This window comes from Colletotrichum aenigma, assembly GCF_013390185.1.
Source record: "Colletotrichum aenigma strain Cg56 chromosome Unknown KSG_Cg56_contig08, whole genome shotgun sequence".
NCBI classification, from domain to species: domain Eukaryota; kingdom Fungi; phylum Ascomycota; class Sordariomycetes; order Glomerellales; family Glomerellaceae; genus Colletotrichum; species Colletotrichum aenigma.
Window position 1 is genome coordinate 4,537,159 of NW_023500914.1, and position 19,632 is coordinate 4,556,790.

The window sequence follows — 19,632 nt, forward strand, 5'->3', positions numbered from 1 at the left end:
TTGATCGATACTCCAATAGCCAATGCTGCCGATTTCCGCCATCAACATCAAAGTCGTCGAGCTTATCTTATACTTAGGCGTCCCAGCACCCGATCCAGTGCGACACTCCGCACCGTCGGCTTTTCCCAAAGCGGAAGCCCGACAGGCTCCGCCCGGGCTCGAAAACGCGGGGCCCCGCCCGACACCAGGGCCGCATATGACACGCAGGACACCTTACCTGCGTGCATCCATGCGTACATCCCTTCTCCCGGACCCTGACCGAGGTGCTGTCGTCGAATAGTTGCGGAGCATTTGGTCATTGGTGGCTGTCTAGGGAAGTCCGACGAAGGGGGGCGAATCCATCGGCTGAGGCTTCGGATTGCCACACTAAGTAGAGGTCAGTCAGGTTTGCTAACTCAGATTCTCGCAGGAATTCCACACACGTTTCACGGGGAGTGCGAGCATCTGATGCCGTGGAGAGAATGCTGGCAGGCGTAATGATCCATATTAAAGTATCCCAAAAGGCGGCCGTTCTCCTCAAACTCCCCCAGATCCCCCAGCTTCCACCATACGTTGCTGGACCCACAGATGCACAAAACAAGGGCGCAACAAAAGGTTGTCCCGCTCCAGTTCTCCGGGCTCTAGTGATACAAAGGGTGAAATAGTACAAAAGAAACTTGGTTCGTTCCTGATTCGCCTCCGCGGCCTCACTCCATGGCCCCGTTGGCCCGGCGGATCCGCGCGACCTCGCTTTGCAGCGCGCGGTTCTCCGACTCCAACCCGCCGAGTCTCTGTCTCGCGGCGCTGCGATCTTGTGACCGTCCCTCGCGTTCCGCCTTGAGCTTGTTCTCCAGGTCGCGCAGCTTGAAGATCCATCTGTTGTCGGTGGTCACATCTCGCTCCGCCAACGCTGTCTCAAACGGATTGTGGTTCTTCGAGCCTGGCGTTGTCACCGTGTGGCTGGATGCGCTGCGCGTCATCGTCGACGTACGCTCGCCCTTGCGCGGCTTCCGTTCTCGGTCGCGAGGTCCGGTGGGAATGGACGGAGAGGGGCTGCCGCTTATAGGGTCCGCGGCAGCGGCGTTGGGGTCGTTGTTGGCTGAATACGCGGCCCGGCTTCTAACGTCCTGCGCGGTTCGGAGTGTCGCATTTTCCACCTTGAGCTGGCGGTATGCGTCTTCAAGTCGCGCCATTCTGGCCTGCTCGTAAGCACCAAGAGTCCCGGAAGCCATGCCGTTGCGGACGATCGTCTCGAGCCTTTCCAGCTTCTTGTTCTTCGTCTCGAGGTTTGTCTCCAGGGTCTGGTACTCGCGCCAGAGATCTCTCTCCACACCCTTGATGCGGGAGGAGAACCCGCCAATCATGCCCTCGATCGTCTTCACTGCGAACAAGAGGTTCTTGCTGAAGCCTGGAAGCATCGTGGCAACCGCCTCTAGTGACGGCAGCGCCCGGCCGTTGATGAGACTGTTGTCGTGGGCCCAGTCTGTGCCGCAAAGCGCGGAGAGGCGTGTCCACAAAACCAACAGCAAGTTGTTGCGTTCCGTCAGCTGATCCTTGAACGTCGACTCCAGCTGGGCAATCCTCTTCTTGTCCTGCGTGCGCGTGGACTCGAGTTCCGAGATCCGGAGGTCCTGCGTGCTGACGGTCCTAGTGACGTGCTGGTGTGTCTTTCTGAACGTCTCGAATTGGTTCTTCGTAGTGCTGTGTGCCTGAATCTCCTTCTCGAGCTCGACCGCGAGTTTGCGCGATTCCAAGCCGTGCGACTCCAGCAGAGCGTCACGCTGCTTGATGATGCGATCCTTCTCCACCAGCGACGCCTTGGTCGTGTCCAGTTCGCGGACGGTGTTCTCCAGCTCTCGCTGAAGCTTCGCAATCGACTGCTCCTGTTAGCGTGCGCATCAGTATGTCCGGATCCCTTGCTTACCTTGAGGAGACTGGAGCGCGTCCCGTTAAGGTCGCCCAGTGCCTCCCTGAGATTGTTCTCCAGCTCCATGAGCCGCTCCTTCCACTCGGTGGCTTCGACTTCGCGAGAGGTAAGATTCTTACGCAACCTACGCGCTTCGTCCTTGGCCGCTGACATCTCGCGATTGAGATCGTTGACAAACTGCTGCACCTCTTCCTTCTCCTTGTTGGCCACAATCTCACGTTGCCGACGCTCCGTCGCAAGGCGCTGCTCCAGCTCCTTGATTCGATCACGCTCATCACGTAGACTCTGCTCGGTGTTGGCGAGTGCTGCCTCGAGGTCGCCGATGCGAATCTTGTCGCCCTCTTGCTCTTCTCGCAAGAAGGCAATCTCGCCCTGGCTGGACTCTTGTTGCACACTGAGCCGTTGGGCCTTGTCGTTCGACTCGAGCAGCTTGGCCTCCAGTTCCTCCGATTCCTTGTTAGCGTCCGCGAGTTCTTGCTCCAGCTGCTGGATCCTGCGGATCTTAGCCGCCTGGTCGTCCTCGAGCCGCACGAGTGCCTCGCTCATCTTCCGCATTTCCTCCTGCAGAGCGTCAAAGTTCTCTGTCCGATCGTTCAGCTCCAGCTTGAGCCTCTCGATCTCATTCGAATGCTGATCGGCTTCGCCCTCGAGCGCGTCAATCTCCTCCTGTGCCTCTCTCCGCAGCGACTCAAACTCCGTCTCCATGTCGGCTTGCTCTCTCAACGCCTCGTCCCTCTCTGCCTGTAATGCCACCAAGTCGTTCATAGCGTTGTCAAGATCTTCCTGGAGGGCCACAGCTATGTCTTCTGCTTGCCGCTTGGCGTCGATTGCGGTTTCAAAGTCGTTCATGCATCCCTCGAGTTCGCGCTGGAGCTCCTGGTTTTGGAGCTTGAGCTCATTGATCTTGTCGCGGGTTTCAGCAAGCTTGCTCTCCAGCTCCTCGCGCTCGAGCTCGTCGATTTCCGTCATTTGAGTTCTGCCGGCACTGACACGGGACATCGACCTGTGGTGTGCGCCAGCTCGGGATGCAGACCGCTCCAAGAGCGAGTCTATTGTTGACGGCGCTGGACCGCCGCGTCTCTGTGCCATCTTCAGATCCTCAATCTCCTGGTACAGACGCTCCTTCTCGCGGTTTCGCGATGTAAGCATGGACGTCTGCGCTCCCACCTCGCGCCGCAGCTCGGCGTTCTCGTGTCGCAACTGCTCGCTCTCCCTACGCAGCTCGTCCACCAGGGTGCTAGCAGCACTGAATCCGCCGTTCGTTTCGATGTCACCCGACAGTCCCGAGACAGGCCGGCTTGGTGAAGTCTGCCGTTGCTTTTTCGTAATATTGTAAATGTTGGTCGTATGATGCAGGCCGCCGTGGGCGCTGGACATCTCTTGCTTCAGTCGGAAAATCTCATCGCGCAACTTGCGATTGTCCTCGTCAGACTGTTCCCGACGTGCGGTTTCCTGTTCGAGAAGATCCTTCCACACGTCCGCCTCCTCCTGGCTTCCGAGGTTACCACCTGACCTCTCACCCAATGACTTGACCACCTCGGCGAGTTTGCGCTTCTCGGCCTCCTTGGACATGCTCTCTTTCCTGAGCCTCTCGAACTCGGTCTCGTAGGCTTCCATGCGCTCTCTCAGATACAGAAGCTCCTCTTCACGCTCTTGGGCATCTTGGTCGGACGAGTCGTTGGATGATCCGCCACTCCTCGCCGTTCCGGGTCGCTCGTGGTCGTCCTTGAGCTGCTTTTCCAGCTCCTTGACCTTCTTCCGCAGCGCCTTGTTGTCGCGCTGGATGACGGCCAGGCTTGTCTTGAGCTCCACATTCTCCGAGATCATCTCCTTAACACCCTCTTCGGAGAGCTTGTCAAGTCGGTCACTCAAGAACATGACTTTGAGCTTCAGGTCAAAGTTCTCCTTGGACAGTCGTTCGATGGTGCTGCTCTGCTCCTTCAGCGTCAGGTTCTTACCCGACCGCGTGGAGGCGCCGAGCGGTGCTTCCGAGGGCTTGCGAGGCGTGACGAAGCCACTCTTAGATCTGTACTCCTGCGCCAGCGACTCGGGCACTTGCACGTTCCTAACATGGCGGGCGATTACTGTGTCGGTTGGGGCGGTCAGGTTTTCCTTGGATGGTTTAGGGGTGGCGAGGAGGTCTTCGTTCCTGTTCGGTCGACGAGGGGTGAATCCGGTCTCGACCTCGTCGAGCGTCTCCAGCTGGCTTGGCAGAGACTCAGGGTCGTCCATGCCTGAAACCATGCTGCCGATGCTGACTGATCGTGACAGGATGCTGCTGAGGCTGCGGGGCAGGCTCGTGGTTGTGGCAGCGCCGCCGGATTGGAGGGCGAAATCAACCCCGAGATTGGCTGTAGGCGGATCGCTTTCGAGATCGTCGTGCAAGTCGGGGTTGGTGACGAAGGAAGAAACGGAAGATCTCTGGCTGGCGCCGCGGCTTCGAAGGTACTTGGGCCGTGTGCCGTAGCGCAGAGCGTGTCCTGGCGTGCTGCCGGCGTCTACGGAGCCGCCGCGCAGGCTACCGTCAGATCGCTTGCTCCGTAACGTCGTGGAAGTGGACTCGGCCTCTGATTCCGCGTGTGTATGCAAGCGCTCTTCGTCCATGTCTTCGGCGGCGGATGGCCCCTGTGGTTGCTTGTCTGTTCGGTTGCTTGCGCTGGACAGGGCCCGCGAGATGGTTCGTGCGGCTGCTGCTGCGGCTGGAGATGACGACATGTGCTCGAGAGAGGAGGTCGTGTTGGAGATGTCGACGGAGGCAGAATCCTGTGGCTTTAGCTCGGTGAAGTCCCCAAGGCCTGACTTGTCGGCGGGTTGGGCGCCGGATCTGGGGCTGGTACTAGGACTTGCGGGTGGCTGGTTGCGAGCGGCAGACTTTGTCGAGGCAGCGCCGTCGAACAGGTATGTGTCGTCGGCGCCCTCGTGGGTTATCGTGGGTATGGGGGACAGGCGGGAGACGAAGCTGGACTCGACGTCCTGCAAGTGGGCTCGGACGGCGGATTCAGCGATAGAATCGCCATGGCGGGAGTCGTCGTAGGCAGGACCCTCGACGAAGCTGCTGTCGAGGACGGCGTTGGTCTGTGGCCGAGGGGGAGGCAACATGGAGTCGTTTGGGGGTTTGCGGTCGTCTACGAAGTTGGAGGAGGAGTGGCGGTCGGGGGCAGACTCATGATGGGAATTGGACTTTGTGGGAGTGAGCTGCGACTCGTCCGGGGTCGGTGTGGTGCTGTTGTTCTCCCGGTAGTCTGAATGGTGTTGCTCGGGCTCGGGCTCATGGATGTCGATGCGCAAACTGTCGTCGTTGTCGCTGTCGTGATTGACACGGCGGGCGGTTGTTGGGCGTGAGGAGTCGTCGAGGCGGCTCCGGGGCCGACTCGCCTCATCGTCCATGGTGGAGTGTGGCTGGGCGACTCTGGAGATGCATTCGGCTGGTCGAGGGACCGAACTCTTTGTCTGGGTGTTGCGCAGCCGGTGATAGGTCGTCTGGCGGTCGAGGTCGAGAAAAGGTGGCCGGTCGGGGGCGGTTGTCCAATGCCGTCGAGGTTGTCGAGTTGTCGGGTTATCGAGTTGTGTGAGCTAGGCGCGATGTTGCGAATTCGCTGACAGGGTCAATGGGCGAAGCAGCGACGGCGATCAAGCTAGAAGGTGTCAAAACCCAAGTCCTTTTTCTTTTTTTTTTCTTTTTTCTCTTCCTCTCTTTGCTTCCTTCTTCTCCTGACGACCCAGTCCAGTGTCTGTGGTGCTTGTGGCACTGACTGCAGCGACGCGGCCTGGCCTGGATTGACTGGATTGGGCTGGGCCGGGCCACACACACCTGCCTGCTGCTCATTTGGCTGCATGGAACGGGAGGCATGCGCACGTACCTCTTTCTTTCAGTGTTTTTTTCTTCACTCCTGCATCCACCTTACTCGATGGCTCGAGTTTCTGTGTTCGTAAATGCCGTGGCCAATGCTAATGAAGGGTCCCTGTCACGAACCATTCAAACAAAGTGCCAAAATCGCGATTGCATCGGCCGTGGTCCCTGCCTGCCGTGCCTGACTGCCCGCCCATCTATCTGCCCGCCTTCCTCTTGGCTGAATCGAGTGGTTGCTGGGGCACCCGCACTAGCCCGAAATGAAAAAGGTGGGGGACCCATCCCCCTGAGTAAGATCGCTGGATTGGTTGACTGTGTGATTAGTCATTTGCCGGGTCGGAAAAGAGTGCTACCGGAAGGCGACGACAAGGGCAGACCCCCGGCCAGTCCTTCGCCCCGCCCGAAGCCACACGCACAGACCCCCTCTCAGCCGCCGGTGCCATCCCACGTCGCGCATCTTGTCGTGATCCTGCCGCAACCAGCTGCTGTATTGCCATTGGTGGAGCGTCGCTCCTTCAGTCGCGGTGGCAGATGCAGGCAATAGGGGAAGCCGCGAACCAAATCCGGAGGGCCTTGTATCCTTGAATACTAGTCTTACACAAGTGGTATTCACATGTACGATTGAAGGTTAGGCATGATTCCATCGTCACAGTTACGACAGACATAAATCCCATATGAATCCAGCTCATGATCGTTGTATTACTATCCTCCATTGTATAGCAGTTGATGAAAAGTTCAAGATTTCAATGCAACATAGTATTAATGGTCTCGACAATTCCGATTGTCTATTTATCCATATCCCCTTTCATATTACAAGTCATATCCGTCGTACAGCATAACCGTCTAGTTGGAAATCTTAGGGTTGACCTTCTTGCTAAACACCAAAAACTATCAGCAAAGTTCATTCAGAGACCTACGTAGACCACTTACCCAGTCACCTTCTCGTACATGTTGCGGCCAGCATCGGTGATCTTCTCATCCGTGCTGCGGGGCATGTCGTGGCCGGCCTTCTTGGAAGCGAAGTCAAAAGCTAGATAGGCTCCGTCAGTTTTGCTGTGGACAATGTGGACGGCACTGCATCACATACCCTTGTCGACAGGGTCCTCCTTAGACTGACCGGCAGCCTGGGCCTGGTTGTTGCTGCTCTTGAAGGGGTTCATTTTGATGGTGATGTGTGATGTTTGGGTTTTTCAAATATTTGGTATGTGTGTTGGTGGTCGTCGTATCTGAATTAGACACTGAACATTGCAGGAAACCCCCCTTCTTATGTACAATTCCACCACCCTCGAATCTGCACCCAAAAACCTGCATCAAAACGACCTTTCATCATCGCCCCTCCCCCGCCTTCCCCATCGAACCTTCGCAGTGTTCCCACCATGACGCTAATCGCCTCAATCCCGGGCCCCCTCCAGACGCAGATTCCCAGTTTCGGAGCGCCGCCAGCCAATGCAGACCACTACGTCATCGCCAAACTACCGTCCGCCCGTCGATCCTCCCAACCAACGCACCTTGGTCGGAGAAAACAAGCTTGATCAGCCTCACAATGCATGCATGCCAGTCCCTCCTCCCCAGCAAGCCGCCCGCCCCTGGAGAATGTCTGTCACTGCTACTATGAAAAGAAATGCCAAGACCAAGGGTCCTCACCCATCCACGGCCCCTCCTGCGATATTCACGGATGGAGGCAGATAAGAACATTGCCGTGTGCCTTTGTGCATCTACTTGGCCCGGCAGTTCGGCATCCCTCAGGTACGCCCCAGGCCGGGGAGCGCCGCCGGGATGTGAGACTTATCTACGTCAGTCGGGCCGGGCGTAGGGCCCCAACATGTGACGATGATGGAAGTTAGTCGTTGATCCAGACGGGAACGGTTCATGCGCTGACGGACTGTCAACCGACGGTCTTTCGTCTGATGCTACGGGATTGCGTCAGTCGTTGCCCTTTGCCAGGCAGACGCCGGCAGGCCGCGCAGTCGCATTTCATCACGTAACACAACTTCAACATTATCTACTTAGTACTACCTCGTCATACAGATAGTGGCCCGTCTATCTTTGTCATAGCCTCGTCGACATCAGAAAAAGGTGTCCGGTGCTCGTAGACACCGCCGTATATGCAGTCGAAATCAAACAAAACGCCGCCGCCATTAAGCCGTCACACATGGAGCCGCTGCAAATGCCTCCGTCGTCAAGCAAGCTCACTCCATCCAAAAACTGTCAGAAACCGGCTGGTGACTGCGTCCTCCTCACGATGCGGCAAAGACCTGGAACGCCATCACCATGATCCAGACCAAAAACAACGCCCCGACCAGCGCAAACGAAAACACCGCCTGCCAGGCTTGACCTACACTCACAGTCAGCAACCACCCAGGCGAGACTTGCGCACGCTGGAAAACCTACATATACTCCTCTGCTGCAGCCACGCAAGGGTATCCAGGCTCTGGCCTGTCGGGTTGCGATTGAACACGGCAAGGTTGCACGTACTCGAGACCGACCCGTCTGGCCCCCAGAGCTGGATGCTCACGACCACGAGGCCGACAAACCACAGCACGAACAGGATGAACGCGCCAATCATCACGATGGCGGGCAGCAGGCGGCGCTGGTAGACGAGATAGAGCAGCAGGCCGATGAAGATGATGACGAGCGACGCGACGGTGATGTAGTAGGGGAAGTACCTGCTATCGTCAGCATTCCGCCCGCAGCAGCGCATGGGGGGGGGGGGGGGGGGTTCCCGTCACGGACCATGGTATCGGCAGGAGCAGCTGGTTCTGGATCTCGATAAAGGACGCAAAGACGCCGATGATGAGGCACGACGCGACGAGCATGATGAGGATCCAGAGGTTCAGCTGGATGCCGGGCCATTGGTAGCTGTGAACCCGGCCGACGACGCGGCGGTCGTAGTAGGAACTACTCGTGAGTGTTGATGCCGCCATCCTCGCCGTGGCCTATTGGATCGTTGCGCTTCTTCGTGCGGTGGTCGTAGGTCGGTCTTCGGGGATCGCCTACGTAGGCAGTGATTTCCGCGCTCTTGATCGTGATTTTGGACGTCGTTGCTTCGTTGCTTCGTGAATCGGGTGCGTGAGGTTCGCCAATCCGTTGCAGACTCCGGAAATGGTCCCGTCCTTGCCGCAATTTGCGCAGTGATAAAACGCGCAGGCGAAGTGAAGATAAAATTGGGAGGATGGGACCCAAGATGGGTGAGCCTCGACACAAGGCAGAGCGACGCTGTATGGAATGATGCGATGCGGTCGCAGCGTGGTGCTCCTGGACGCGCCACGTCAAAAAGAGAAAAAGAAACGGCCGACGGGAGCGCGGGCTGCTGCGACGGCGAGGCTCTATTCCAGTCTGGGCTGCACCGCTGAACCGCTGAACCCCCCCGGTCGCCGTAGTGTTGCGTTGCGTCGGGCTGCGACGGCAATTCGTTCGATCAGGGTCGCTCGCGTCTCGCCTCACCTCGGCGAGTGGCACTCGTAGCTGCAGCCCAACGCAGGCGAGATGCGGCAGGCTTCGATGGTGATGGTCTCTTGCTGGGCTTGGCTGGATTGCGGCGAATGTCTCGGGCGACGTCGCGTCGAGTCGCGTCTCCTCAAGCTTCGAACGGCGGGGCGAATTCAGAAAAATAGGTGATGAAGTGTAGGTAACTTGGCATTTACCAATTTGTTCGGTAGCGCTGTTGCAACCCCAAATAACTGCAAAACGGTCGCCGCAACAAACGATCCAGAAAGTTCCTCTATCTGCACTGGAACATCATATGATTCTACCCTCAGAAGGCTTTCTCCCCCATCGCACGGATCCTGCAAATCAGGTGGCTGGGCGACGGACCGCGTACAAAAAATGGCGATGGCTGGGCGCCCGTACAGCCAGTCGGCCGCCTGGAAGCGGCCCCCGACAGCGCACACCATCAGGGCCAATGCCATGTCCGGGCCCGAGACCCACTGCTCCCCGCAGCCGGGGGGCATCCGAGCCGCTGCCACCGCTGTCACCGCTGCCTCGTGAGTGGGTTGGGCGTGCCGGACAAGTCAAATCAAAAAGCTTGGTAGACACGCCCTGTCGGGCTCCCATACATCTGTGAGACTCATGTGCCGCATGGAGAGACGGATGAATTGGCATACAATTTGCCTGCCGCGTGGTATTATTGATACTTTTCTGTACTTCCACATCTCTCTCCGTTCATCTCAGGTGTTTTTTTTTTTTTTTTTTTTTTTTTACCTGCCATAGATCATGTCTGCAGCCGAGTTTGGCTGCCATCTGTTCTTGTTCAACAAGTCCTCCTCTATCTCATTCTATCGCTCTCAAAATAACCACCCCTCGCCTACAACAACGACTCTCCCAAAGCACACCTTACGAGCGAGCATCCTGCCCGAATCGTCTCGCTTGCACTGTCGGCCGCCAGCTGCGGGTTGACTTCCACCAGATCCACCGCCACGAGGCTGCCCGTCTCATGCACACACTCGCAGATGTAGTCGCCCTCGCGCAACGTGAGGCCGCCGCGGACGGGCGTGCCCGTGGACGGCGCCCACTGGGGATCCAGCGCGTCCACGTCGAACGACAAGTGGATGGGCGTGTCGGTGCCAATGTGCGCGAGCGCCATCTCCATGACGCGGCCGATGCCGTAGCTGTACCACGACCAGTCAGTCAATCATCACCCAGTGTGGCGTCACAGCCTGCCGGAAGAACCTACCGGTCAATGTCAAACATGCTAAACGCCTTGATGCCGTTTTCCCTCAGGATCCTCTTCTCGCCGGCGTCGACGTCTCTCAGGCCAATGTAGACGAGCTTCTTGATGTTGAGCATGTGCTCGTCGCCGAGCCAGCCAAAGTATTCGGGCTTCTCCTCCTTGGCGAGGCCCGTCACGAAGGCGACGGGCATGCCGTGGATGTTGCCGCTGTCGCTCGTCTCGGGGGTGTTGATGTCGGCGTGGGCGTCGACCCAGATGACGGCGATCTCGCGGCCGAGACGCTCGCGGGTGGCCTTGGCCGAGCCGGCAATGGTGCCGATGGCGATGCTGTGGTCGCCGCCGAGCGTCAGCGTCAGACGGCCGAGGCGCGACTGCTGGTAGACCTGGTCGGCGATGCGCTGGGTCACCGAGGAGACGGCCTTGGGGTTCTTCATGTTGCGGAACGGCGGGTCCGACTCGGGGATGACGTCGGTGTACGAGTGTACCTCGTCGTCGCCGTGGAGCTTGTAGCCGAGCTCGTCGCGCAGCTGGGTGATGAGGCCGGAGTCGATCAGGGCCTTGGGACCGGCGTCGACGCCGAGTTTTTGCTGGGGCGGGGTTGTCAGCTACCGGAGAAACGAGGAGCAGAGACGGCGAACAAGCGAGCTTACCTGGCCACCCGAAAAGCCCACAGCGACGATGCCGAGATCCTCAGGGTGGCTGAGGAACTTGGACTTGATCATGGAGGTGTGCATTGTGACGGACAAGAAACGACAACTGGGTATCAATGGAAGGAGGACGTCTTGCAACGAAGAAGAAGGAGAAGGAAGGAAAGGATGTGAAGGGGAGCAATGCGTTTTGGGCGTGGAGGAGAAGGGAAGAGGGACAAGAGAAAAGAAGGTGGCACTCGAGGCATCTAAATCCTTTTCCGTCGTGCCCTCGGCGCCGGCGGCAGCGCGACGACGGCAGCGAAGACGACGGCCATGAGACCTGACTTGGGACTTGACTCGGCTCGTGGCGGTTGCGGAGATTCAGAGGGCGCGTGCCATGCATCCATCCCGGACGCAAGTGGCAGAGAAGCAGCTGTGCTGGAGTCAGAGTGTGTTCGCCTCTTACACGCTTCAGTTCCAATCCAAACGCATTCGGAGCGGCGGCCACGGCGGTGCATAGTGGATGACACCAGCCCAGCGTTCCAGCAGTCAGTAAAGGTGGGACCCTCGCCGAAACCCCACCGCGGGTAGACCTGCACTTAGGGGAACATCAGTGGAGCTGCCTCCGTGCCTAGCGGCGCCGACGGGCGACGACCCCGCTGGGGGCCGCTGGAGACCGCTGGGGCACCTGCACTTAGGGGTCTGGCGCGCCCGGAGCTGTGCCACTTAACGGCAGGTGAGCCCCGAGTGTGCGTGCGAGGCATTATTTAAATAGGCCCGGCGCCCCCCCGTCCCACGCCCATCGCGAGTTGGTGATATCCCTAATGGCAGGGCGACCCGAAGTATTACACTCGATAGCTTTGCGCACACCGTCCGCCAGGAATTGTTGGGAGCACACGAATCAGCCGGCCCCCTCCCTCCCTCTGCTTCGTGTTCCCGTCTTCTCGTCCTTCATTTTCTCTGCTTGTCGGCTCTGTCGTCGCGGTCGGCGAACGGCTGCTGTTCGACGTTGCTCATCGACATGACTCCAAATGTGTCGATTTCTCGAGGTTCGCTCTAGGATTCGTTATCGTAGGCCTTATCTTATCGATCTCCAAGCACCTGGCTCACTCGCTCATGTGGGATTACCTCAGCAATCTGCGCTGTGCTGCCCAGCAAATTGAGGCCCTCCACCACACCAAAACCGCATCGCGAGGCCAGCCCCACCAGCCATGTACATCACACATCACACACTCCACGTTCCCCCCCCCCCCCCCCCCCCCCCCAGCTCCAATCGACGACGGGCTCACATCAGATTGAATCTCACCAGGCCGTCGGCTAAGCCGTATTCATCCAAGCGGCCACACCGCAGCTTTCAGTCTCGGCATTCACGCCTGCATGCCGTTATCAATCAGCTCCACGGCCAACTCTCTCAGAGGTCCCATGACAATGACGCCCATCCTCATCTCCCGGCACAAACCGGAAGCCATTGCAATTCTCTTTCCTCTTTTCCCACATTGTGACCAACTTCTCGTCTCTCTTGGATCGGATCTGTTCCCCTCTTCTCATCGGATAGGGCCTGGCCATCACATCTCTGCACGTCCAGACAATGACATGGCAGTATCCCTGGCGTTTACGTAAAACTTCGCATTCTCGAAACTAGTGCTGCTGCCTCACTACCTCGCAAGCGCCACGATCCTATTAACCCCGTGGCCTCGCCGCCGGCGACTGCTGTTTGAAAATGCATCAAGTGACTGTCAACGAACAAAGCATACAACGCGGACTCCGTCGCTCACGACCGGCTTCGCTCGGCTTCTCTCGTCCGGGTCGGCGGCTTCAGCCGGCATCTGCGGATCAAACTCCGAGCCGCCTCTCTTGATCTCAATGGTGTCACATACGTGAACCAAACGCAAAAGAACATCAGACATGGATTGTTGCTGTCTCTGTTGTACACTGTACCTAATGATGTGGCCCGTAGGCCTCTTCTGAATCCCCATTTTGTAATGCCGTGGTATCCATCCGTAAAAAAGACCGCACTGGAACGCGTACAGCTACAGATTCCCATTCCGTCAATTCCCAAACGCCATTCCCAAGTCCCAGCTCATGAATTGTACCTGCGCCCATATCTTGCATCATGTCCCCGTGCTGTCCGCCAGCAAGTCGTGGACCCAGCCCATCCTCTCTCTTCTCTCGTCCGTCACGCGCGCGTACTCGAGAAGCAGTCGCAGCGTGTAGATCTGCATGTCCTCCTTGCGCAGCGCCTTCTCAGCCCATGCCTTGCCGTCCATCGCAATCTTCTCCGCTTCGGCATCATGCGCGGGCCTGTCGCCTCCGTAGCCCAAAAAGTACTCCATGATGCCGTAGTAATCGTTAAAGCGGCTGTCCATTGGCACGAAATGCTTCCACGCAACCAACCGGCTATCGTGCCACTCGCGCCAAAGGGTCGCTTTGATGGGCAGACTCGTGCTCCCCAGGAATGCCAGATACCGTCCGGAAAAGCTGTTGCCGTCAATGTCAGGTAGGTACTTTGAGTCGTACATCTCGGTGAGCACGACACCTTCCGTGACGTTGAAGTGCGGGCTCGTGTAATTGCAAGTGCCGGCGGGGCCCTGCGGCTCGCACATGAGGTCTGTAAAGCCCACGTCTGCCCAAGAGCCAATCCATTCACCGAGACTGTTGATGGCCTGAGCCGCGAGGTTGTACATCTTGTCCGGGAGCGAAAAGTTGACGGGGTCCATAGTGCCGTCTTCCGCGCCGGCAACCTTGGTCGCGTTGTTCATAGCGACGAAGCGGTGACGCTGGAATCCCCTCCAGTTACTGACGCGGTTGCGCCCGCCAGTCGCAACGCCGCGCCACATGACGGCGTCCTTCTTCCTGCTCCACGGCCCACCGTGGTACCCGCCGCCACTGAAGCGTTCCTCTTCGGTCCAGTACATGGCTGCGGGGAGAAGGATCTCGTTATTGATGGCCAGCTTGGAACCCCCGAACATGGGGAAAAGGACGGTTGTGGCGGAGGTGCTGAGGGGCTCGATGAAGATGCCATTGAGGCCTTGGAGGTCAGGTTGGTGGCAAATTTCGGTCGACATGGTGTAGTTCGCGACGAAGCCATCTCGCATGTGGGCTTTGGAGTATTTGGTGCCGATGCCTGGGGTATGGTCGAATGATTTTTGGGTCGCTGCCAACCGGGCAGGGCTGTCTGGAGGACATCCGCGACGGGCAATGAGCCAATACTGTTCTGGAAAGAGTTAGTCTGAGACAGATCATCGATTCGATTGCCGAGGGGCGGCACGTACTTGTCTCTTCCCAGTGCTTGCTCTTGACCTTTACATTCCGATCGAGCTCCTTCTTATTGTTCGGCAGCGCCTGGAATGTGTTCATGACCTTTTTCGGCTCGGGCATCCCCTCCGTCAGGGCAGCGTCACGCATGTACTGGGCCATGTCCTCGTAGGGCACCACCATGCGGGGCTCGTCCATGGGGTTGAGAGCAATGTCCATGTCGGGAAGCAGGTGCTCGATCGTCTTGATCATGTTCGTCCAGTGGACAGTCCAAAACCACTCGCTGATGCGGGTGGCGCGACCCTTGCGTACCTTGATGGTCATCTCGTACTCGGCCGCTTCCTTGCGGATGCGCGCAGGCTCCATTCCCCAGAAGGGGCGCAGGTCGTGGTAGATTTGATCGAAAAAGTCCTCGACGATGACGGCCTTGCGCTCCTGGGCGAACTGGAACCAGGCGTCGAAGCCGGGCGGGGGGTGGCGACCACGGCGGTCACGGTAGGCCTTGGCGGCTGCTGTGAGAGTCTTGGACTCCTTCTTCAGTAGACCATTGAACCTCTCGTCGGCTTCCTTGATGAGCGTATCGATAGGGTGCGACCCTGTGGCGGCGGGGTGCGTCTCGGCGGGCTTCTTGGGAACGGCGCCCTCGGCTTTGGTGGGCTCGTCGTCGATGGGGTGGACAGGCTTCGGCGCGGGCTCGGGGATAGGCTTCTCGGCGTCATGTTGTGTGTTAACCGGTGGGATGGAATCTGGTTTTGGCGGAGGTGTCTGTGGCTTCTCGGGCTGAAGCTGGGTCGCGGGGATGCCGCGAGAGCGAGGGTCGAAGTAGTAAAAGAGGGCCAAGACGAAGACTGCGGCGATGGCATATCGTAGGAGGCTCGAAGGGCGTCGCGGCGGGAAGGCCGCGGGTGACAGGAGCTTGACCATGGTGGGCTGCTTCGCGGTCGACGATGTTCTCGGTGAAGCGAGAGCGCAAATTGGTTGGCGCCAGCGTTCGTCAGGTTGGTGACGTACGAGGTGAGCCCGGTCGAGGGGTTGTCCCTGGCGGCTGGCTCAGCCAGGCCAGCTTCGTGTGCACCTCGCAGCAAAGGGGCTTGACCGGCCTTGAGGTAGGTGAAGGCCTTGAATTCGAGTCGAGATGTTGGGAAGGGGCGCGGCGGAAGGTTGTGGGATTGTTGAATCGTTTGTTTGGTCGGATCGTCGGAAGGCGGGCGTCGATTCGGGTAGTGTGAACGGACGACAGCAGGAAGCTTGGCTCGTGGGAGAGGAGGGCCTAGACGAGAGAGACGGCAGGAGCGGCAATGACGAGCGCGAGGAGAGTGGGCGCGGAGGTCGGTCGTCAGGGTCAGTCGGAGGTCAGGGCCGTGCCAGAGATGTAAAGGAGGGAGGGGAAAGCGATCAAAGAGCGAGGAGTTCGAAGCGGAGAGCGCGCGCGCGCGAGAGAGAGAGAGAGAGAGAGAGAGAGAGAATGAGTAAACACGATCGGCGGGCGGCAGGTGGAGTTGTCAAAAAGAAGGGGAGCCGTCCATGCCAGGACGTGACGAGGAAGATGCAGGAAGAAAGATGGCCGCCAGATGCAAGACGCAGTCTTTCTCGAGCAAGCCTAGTGTGGTCTGGGCGGTGCAGATGACTTGAGGTGATTGATGATGGAGGCGCTGCGTCGGGAACGTGAGCGTATGTTCAATTAGACAGATAGATACACCACTGGCACCACTGTCCTGTCACATCTTGAGATACCTTACCTTACATGGCCTCTTTGCTGAGTACCGCTTCCTCCACGTCTTGTCGCTGCGCAGTGGATCCTCAGCTGCATAGCGGGAAACCCGCAAACGCCCACGCCAGTTTCATCTTGGATGCACACCAACTAAGGTACTGCAAAGTACAGGCACTTGAGAGCCACAGGTGTTGCTTAGCGGCTTATCTAATCATCTGAGATTCCCCAGGCCCGGGAGGAGGGACTTGAAAGGGGCTACACTACGCTACCTTACCTAGGTCTCTTAGGTTAGGTACCTTAGACTTGGTTGTCCGTCTGTGTCTTTGTTCTGGGTCGATGCCGCCTCTCCCTGCCTGAGATGAGGTCTGGACGGGGTGATTGGTGTAAGGCAGTTCAACGTACCTGACCAGACCTTACTTGCATAGGACATAGGACACTGCCTGACAATCAAAAACTACAGGAGCCAAGCTTCAGCCACAGAGACGGACGGCAACGCGGACGACCATGCCAATGCTGTCAGAGACATGAAGAGCTCAGGGGTTACCCGACCTGCCTGACTACCTTACATACATAGCACCTACATAGTACCTACACAGCACTGAGGCACCTGCACTATTGTCGCTAGGCCCTTGCAGCTCTCGTGGCGGTTGTCCCAGCCCGCACAGGCGTCTGTCTGTCTGTCTGTCTCTCTGCAGGTCTCGGATGGTCTGGGCTCTCTCTGCCTGCAGGTGGTCGGCTCCCGAACGAAAGGGCCTGCGAAACAGAACATTGTCTCTACCTACCTACCTACCTGTCTGTGCCACTGTTTCTACCGCCCGTCGTGGTGGTGGTGGTGGTGGTGGTGGTGGTGGTGTGCATCTCTACTCCAGCATTTGAATCTCGTGAGACTACAAATCTCAACTCTGCCTCCCTACATCATCAGCCTCACCTCTCCTCACCTCTCCTCCCTCTCTGTCCCGGCTCACCCGACTTGAACGCGCAACGTGGCCATTACCATTGGACAGATAGATGGATGCCCGTCGACCCTCTGCCCTCCCGCAATGCGCACAGTCTCATAGTGTACTGTCACTTGTACCTACCTTATCCCATCCACTCCTCCACCGCCATCACATCACCTCACCTCATACAGATGAACATGCACATCGCCCGTCGCGTCCCCATTTCCTCATCCATGGCTTCTTGTCCATTCCAAGTCATCAACCTTGGCTGAAGCAGTGGGCCCTGCCCACGCTGCCTCTCGACCTCCAATTGAGATCCAACAGTGAGCCGAGATTCAGACGCCTTTGCGCCGCTACCCCAGTCTTTTCCCCTTCCTCCGGCAGATTGCCCCCGCCGCAGACCTGACGGAGCCGTCCCTTCAGGTTTGAGAACCATCTGCCGTCGCAACTCACCGTGGATCCCATCATGGCTGTGCTCGTCCAATCCTTGATCCGTCCCTCAATTATTGCGCAAGCCCTCGTCAATCTGCTTCTTGCTCAAATTTAATCAACGCTTTTCGCTTGCAGATGAGCCTCACCGCACCCACCGGAAGTCGAACTCTCCCATCCATGCAACATTGCTCTCATCAAACCGAGAATCCTCTGCTTCGCACATACGCGTTCATTGCCTGTCCGTTTTTGACCAGACAACCCCTGTTCCGTTTGCAGATTATGTCGTCATAGCCCTCGAATCCTTATCCATCCTGTGACTTGATCGCATTGGGCTGCCACAGACAGATTTTGCAGAATGTGGATATAATTCATTGATTGGCGATCTCATTTCGGTATGTGCAATCGATCGCGTCAGTATCCCCATGCGAGTAATGTGTGTCTATCGTAGTCTACGTTGTATCTCGGCTTACTGCCGCATCTCCGAAGCCCGTCAGTTCAGAGCAGCCGCAGCCGAGAAACTACTCCCAGCTCCGACGTCGTCATCCTCATCCTCCGGCTCCGAGCTCTCCGTGAGCCGGCCGATCAGCTCCTCATACCGCGGCCGGAAAGGCCATGACATGAAGGCCTCCAGCAGCTCTGCCCACTGCTCCTGATTCATCATCCGCGGGCACAATTCCGCTTGTCCCGACCCGGGTAGGCCGCCCCGCGCCGGATCCCGCAGGCTCGGGCAGTGCGGCAAGATGCCGTCCGACGCGCCGGGCCAGATCCGCTCGAGCGCCTTGCTGACGGGATCGAGACTTGCACCCATCATCGACCGCTGGATGAGTTCGAAAAGGTCGCCTGCTCTTGACGACTCAGGCCCAATCTCCCTCAGTAGCGGGTGCATCGCCTTGGGTTGAATGTCAAGCAGCGTGCAGCCCACATTCGGGTAAAACTCGTTTGCCTTGGCTGCTATGGGCTCGTATGGACGCTTGTCCCAGAGCAGCACCGGGGGGTTTTGAAGGAAGATGTGCGCATTGTCCTTGACAAGTCGAAAGTCAATCTTTTCGTTCTTGTTGAGAGCCATGACTTTCTCGTTCCACGCGCGTTCACGCTCCGAAATCTCTTTTTCGGGGACACCCTGCTGGCGCAGATGCCCAAGGTCGTACAGCTCATCCAGGAGGGCCTTGTACACCTCAGGCTCGGCAGAGTGCTTCTTCGCCATAGAGCGCAAGGTGACCAGCCGCTTGAATTTCTTCAGGTCTGACTCCTTGGTGATCTTGCCGCTCTTCTCCTCTGCTGCCAACTCTTCCAGCTCATCGAGGTATGGTCGGTAAATGTCTGGCGGCATGGTCCCTGCGTACCGCTTGCCACCGGCAACGTACGGTTCCGCCCGCTTGGTGCTCTCCATCTTTCGACCCTTGGGAATCGCCATTCCATTTTCCTTCATCCGCGCAAGCGTGGCCGTCGTGCTGTCCACATCGATCCATCTGTCTCTAGCGTACCATCCCGACTGCTCAGTAACGTCGGGGACGGCCACTGGGGCGATCCATTCGCATGTAGCTTCAGCTTCCATAGCAACCTTCTTCCTCGCCTGTATAAACTTCGGCAAGATGGACTGGTAGTCGTCTGATCCGGTCCAGATAAGCATTCGCACGAGGCCGTACTTTTGGAACAACTGGCCGGTATGTATGCTGTTCAGCAACTGAAATAGGACGAGTCCCGCAATCGACTCGAAGTTTCCGTATCGCTTCTTCGGAAAGAGCGACAGATTTGCCGTGACCAGGAGCGTGTCGTTTCGCTCCGGCGTTATGCCAGGCCCCTTGGGTCGCGGTGTCTGGTTATCAACGTGTGCCAGAGCAGAGCCCAGCTCATTCCACAATAGCCCAGAGCTCGGTATCAACTTCGTGTTCGGTCGCGCGAGGAGCGGTTCGAGAAAAGACGTGTAAAGGCTCGCATCCGGTTCCATTAAGATGTGTTGGCGAGGCTTGAGGACGTCGTGGAGTTTGCGGCTCCAGAGGCCTGCGCCAGGGTTGATGTCGACGAGGTCGCAGCCTTCATGGCGTTTGAGGGTCGGGCCGATGTACTTTAGGATGTCGTCTGCGATTGCTCGGGTTAGAGGTAAAAGATAACTAACGTCAAAATTCCATACCGCATAATTCATCGCCGACAACGTTGACGCGTGCCCTGTCAGCATCGGGAAACTGATCTGCCGCTCCCCGCGCCCCGCGACGACCCTGTCGCGTCGCCTGTGTTTCCCAGA

General features: G+C 58.0%; 6 protein-coding genes across 6 annotated transcripts; all 6 read right to left on the reverse strand.

Moving 5' to 3' along the window:
* Positions 1 to 686: 686 nt before the first annotated feature.
* apsB (Anucleate primary sterigmata protein B) lies at positions 687 to 5,293 on the reverse strand (the record flags this gene model as incomplete). The annotated part of the gene is made up of 2 exons (XM_037327973.1): positions 687 to 1,856; positions 1,904 to 5,293. The coding sequence occupies 2 exons, from the start codon at positions 5,291 to 5,293 to the stop codon at positions 687 to 689; spliced, it is 4,560 nt and encodes a 1,519-aa protein (XP_037174144.1).
* A 1,306-nt stretch (positions 5,294 to 6,599) lies between these two features.
* Positions 6,600 to 6,916, reverse strand: CGCA056_v012730 (uncharacterized protein; the record flags this gene model as incomplete). The annotated part of the gene is made up of 3 exons (XM_037327974.1): positions 6,600 to 6,630; positions 6,687 to 6,786; positions 6,844 to 6,916. The coding sequence occupies 3 exons, from the start codon at positions 6,914 to 6,916 to the stop codon at positions 6,600 to 6,602; spliced, it is 204 nt and encodes a 67-aa protein (XP_037173963.1).
* A 1,175-nt stretch (positions 6,917 to 8,091) lies between these two features.
* CGCA056_v012731 (uncharacterized protein) lies at positions 8,092 to 8,680 on the reverse strand (the record flags this gene model as incomplete). Its single annotated transcript, XM_037327975.1, has 3 exons — positions 8,092 to 8,096; positions 8,148 to 8,422; positions 8,490 to 8,680. 3 exons carry the CDS (start codon positions 8,678 to 8,680, stop codon positions 8,092 to 8,094), a joined length of 471 nt encoding a protein of 156 aa, XP_037174499.1.
* A 1,350-nt stretch (positions 8,681 to 10,030) lies between these two features.
* aga-1 (Arginase) lies at positions 10,031 to 11,159 on the reverse strand (the record flags this gene model as incomplete). The annotated part of the gene is made up of 4 exons (XM_037327976.1): positions 10,031 to 10,036; positions 10,093 to 10,363; positions 10,429 to 11,012; positions 11,076 to 11,159. The coding sequence occupies 4 exons, from the start codon at positions 11,157 to 11,159 to the stop codon at positions 10,031 to 10,033; spliced, it is 945 nt and encodes a 314-aa protein (XP_037174497.1).
* A 2,006-nt stretch (positions 11,160 to 13,165) lies between these two features.
* On the reverse strand, positions 13,166 to 15,233 carry CXT1-0 (Beta-1,2-xylosyltransferase 1; the record flags this gene model as incomplete). Its single annotated transcript, XM_037327977.1, has 2 exons — positions 13,166 to 14,268; positions 14,327 to 15,233. 2 exons carry the CDS (start codon positions 15,231 to 15,233, stop codon positions 13,166 to 13,168), a joined length of 2,010 nt encoding a protein of 669 aa, XP_037174498.1.
* A 2,647-nt stretch (positions 15,234 to 17,880) lies between these two features.
* Positions 17,881 to 19,533, reverse strand: CGCA056_v012734 (uncharacterized protein; the record flags this gene model as incomplete). The annotated part of the gene is made up of 1 exon (XM_037327978.1): positions 17,881 to 19,533. The coding sequence occupies one exon, from the start codon at positions 19,531 to 19,533 to the stop codon at positions 17,881 to 17,883; it is 1,653 nt and encodes a 550-aa protein (XP_037174495.1).
* Positions 19,534 to 19,632: the final 99 nt, after the last annotated feature.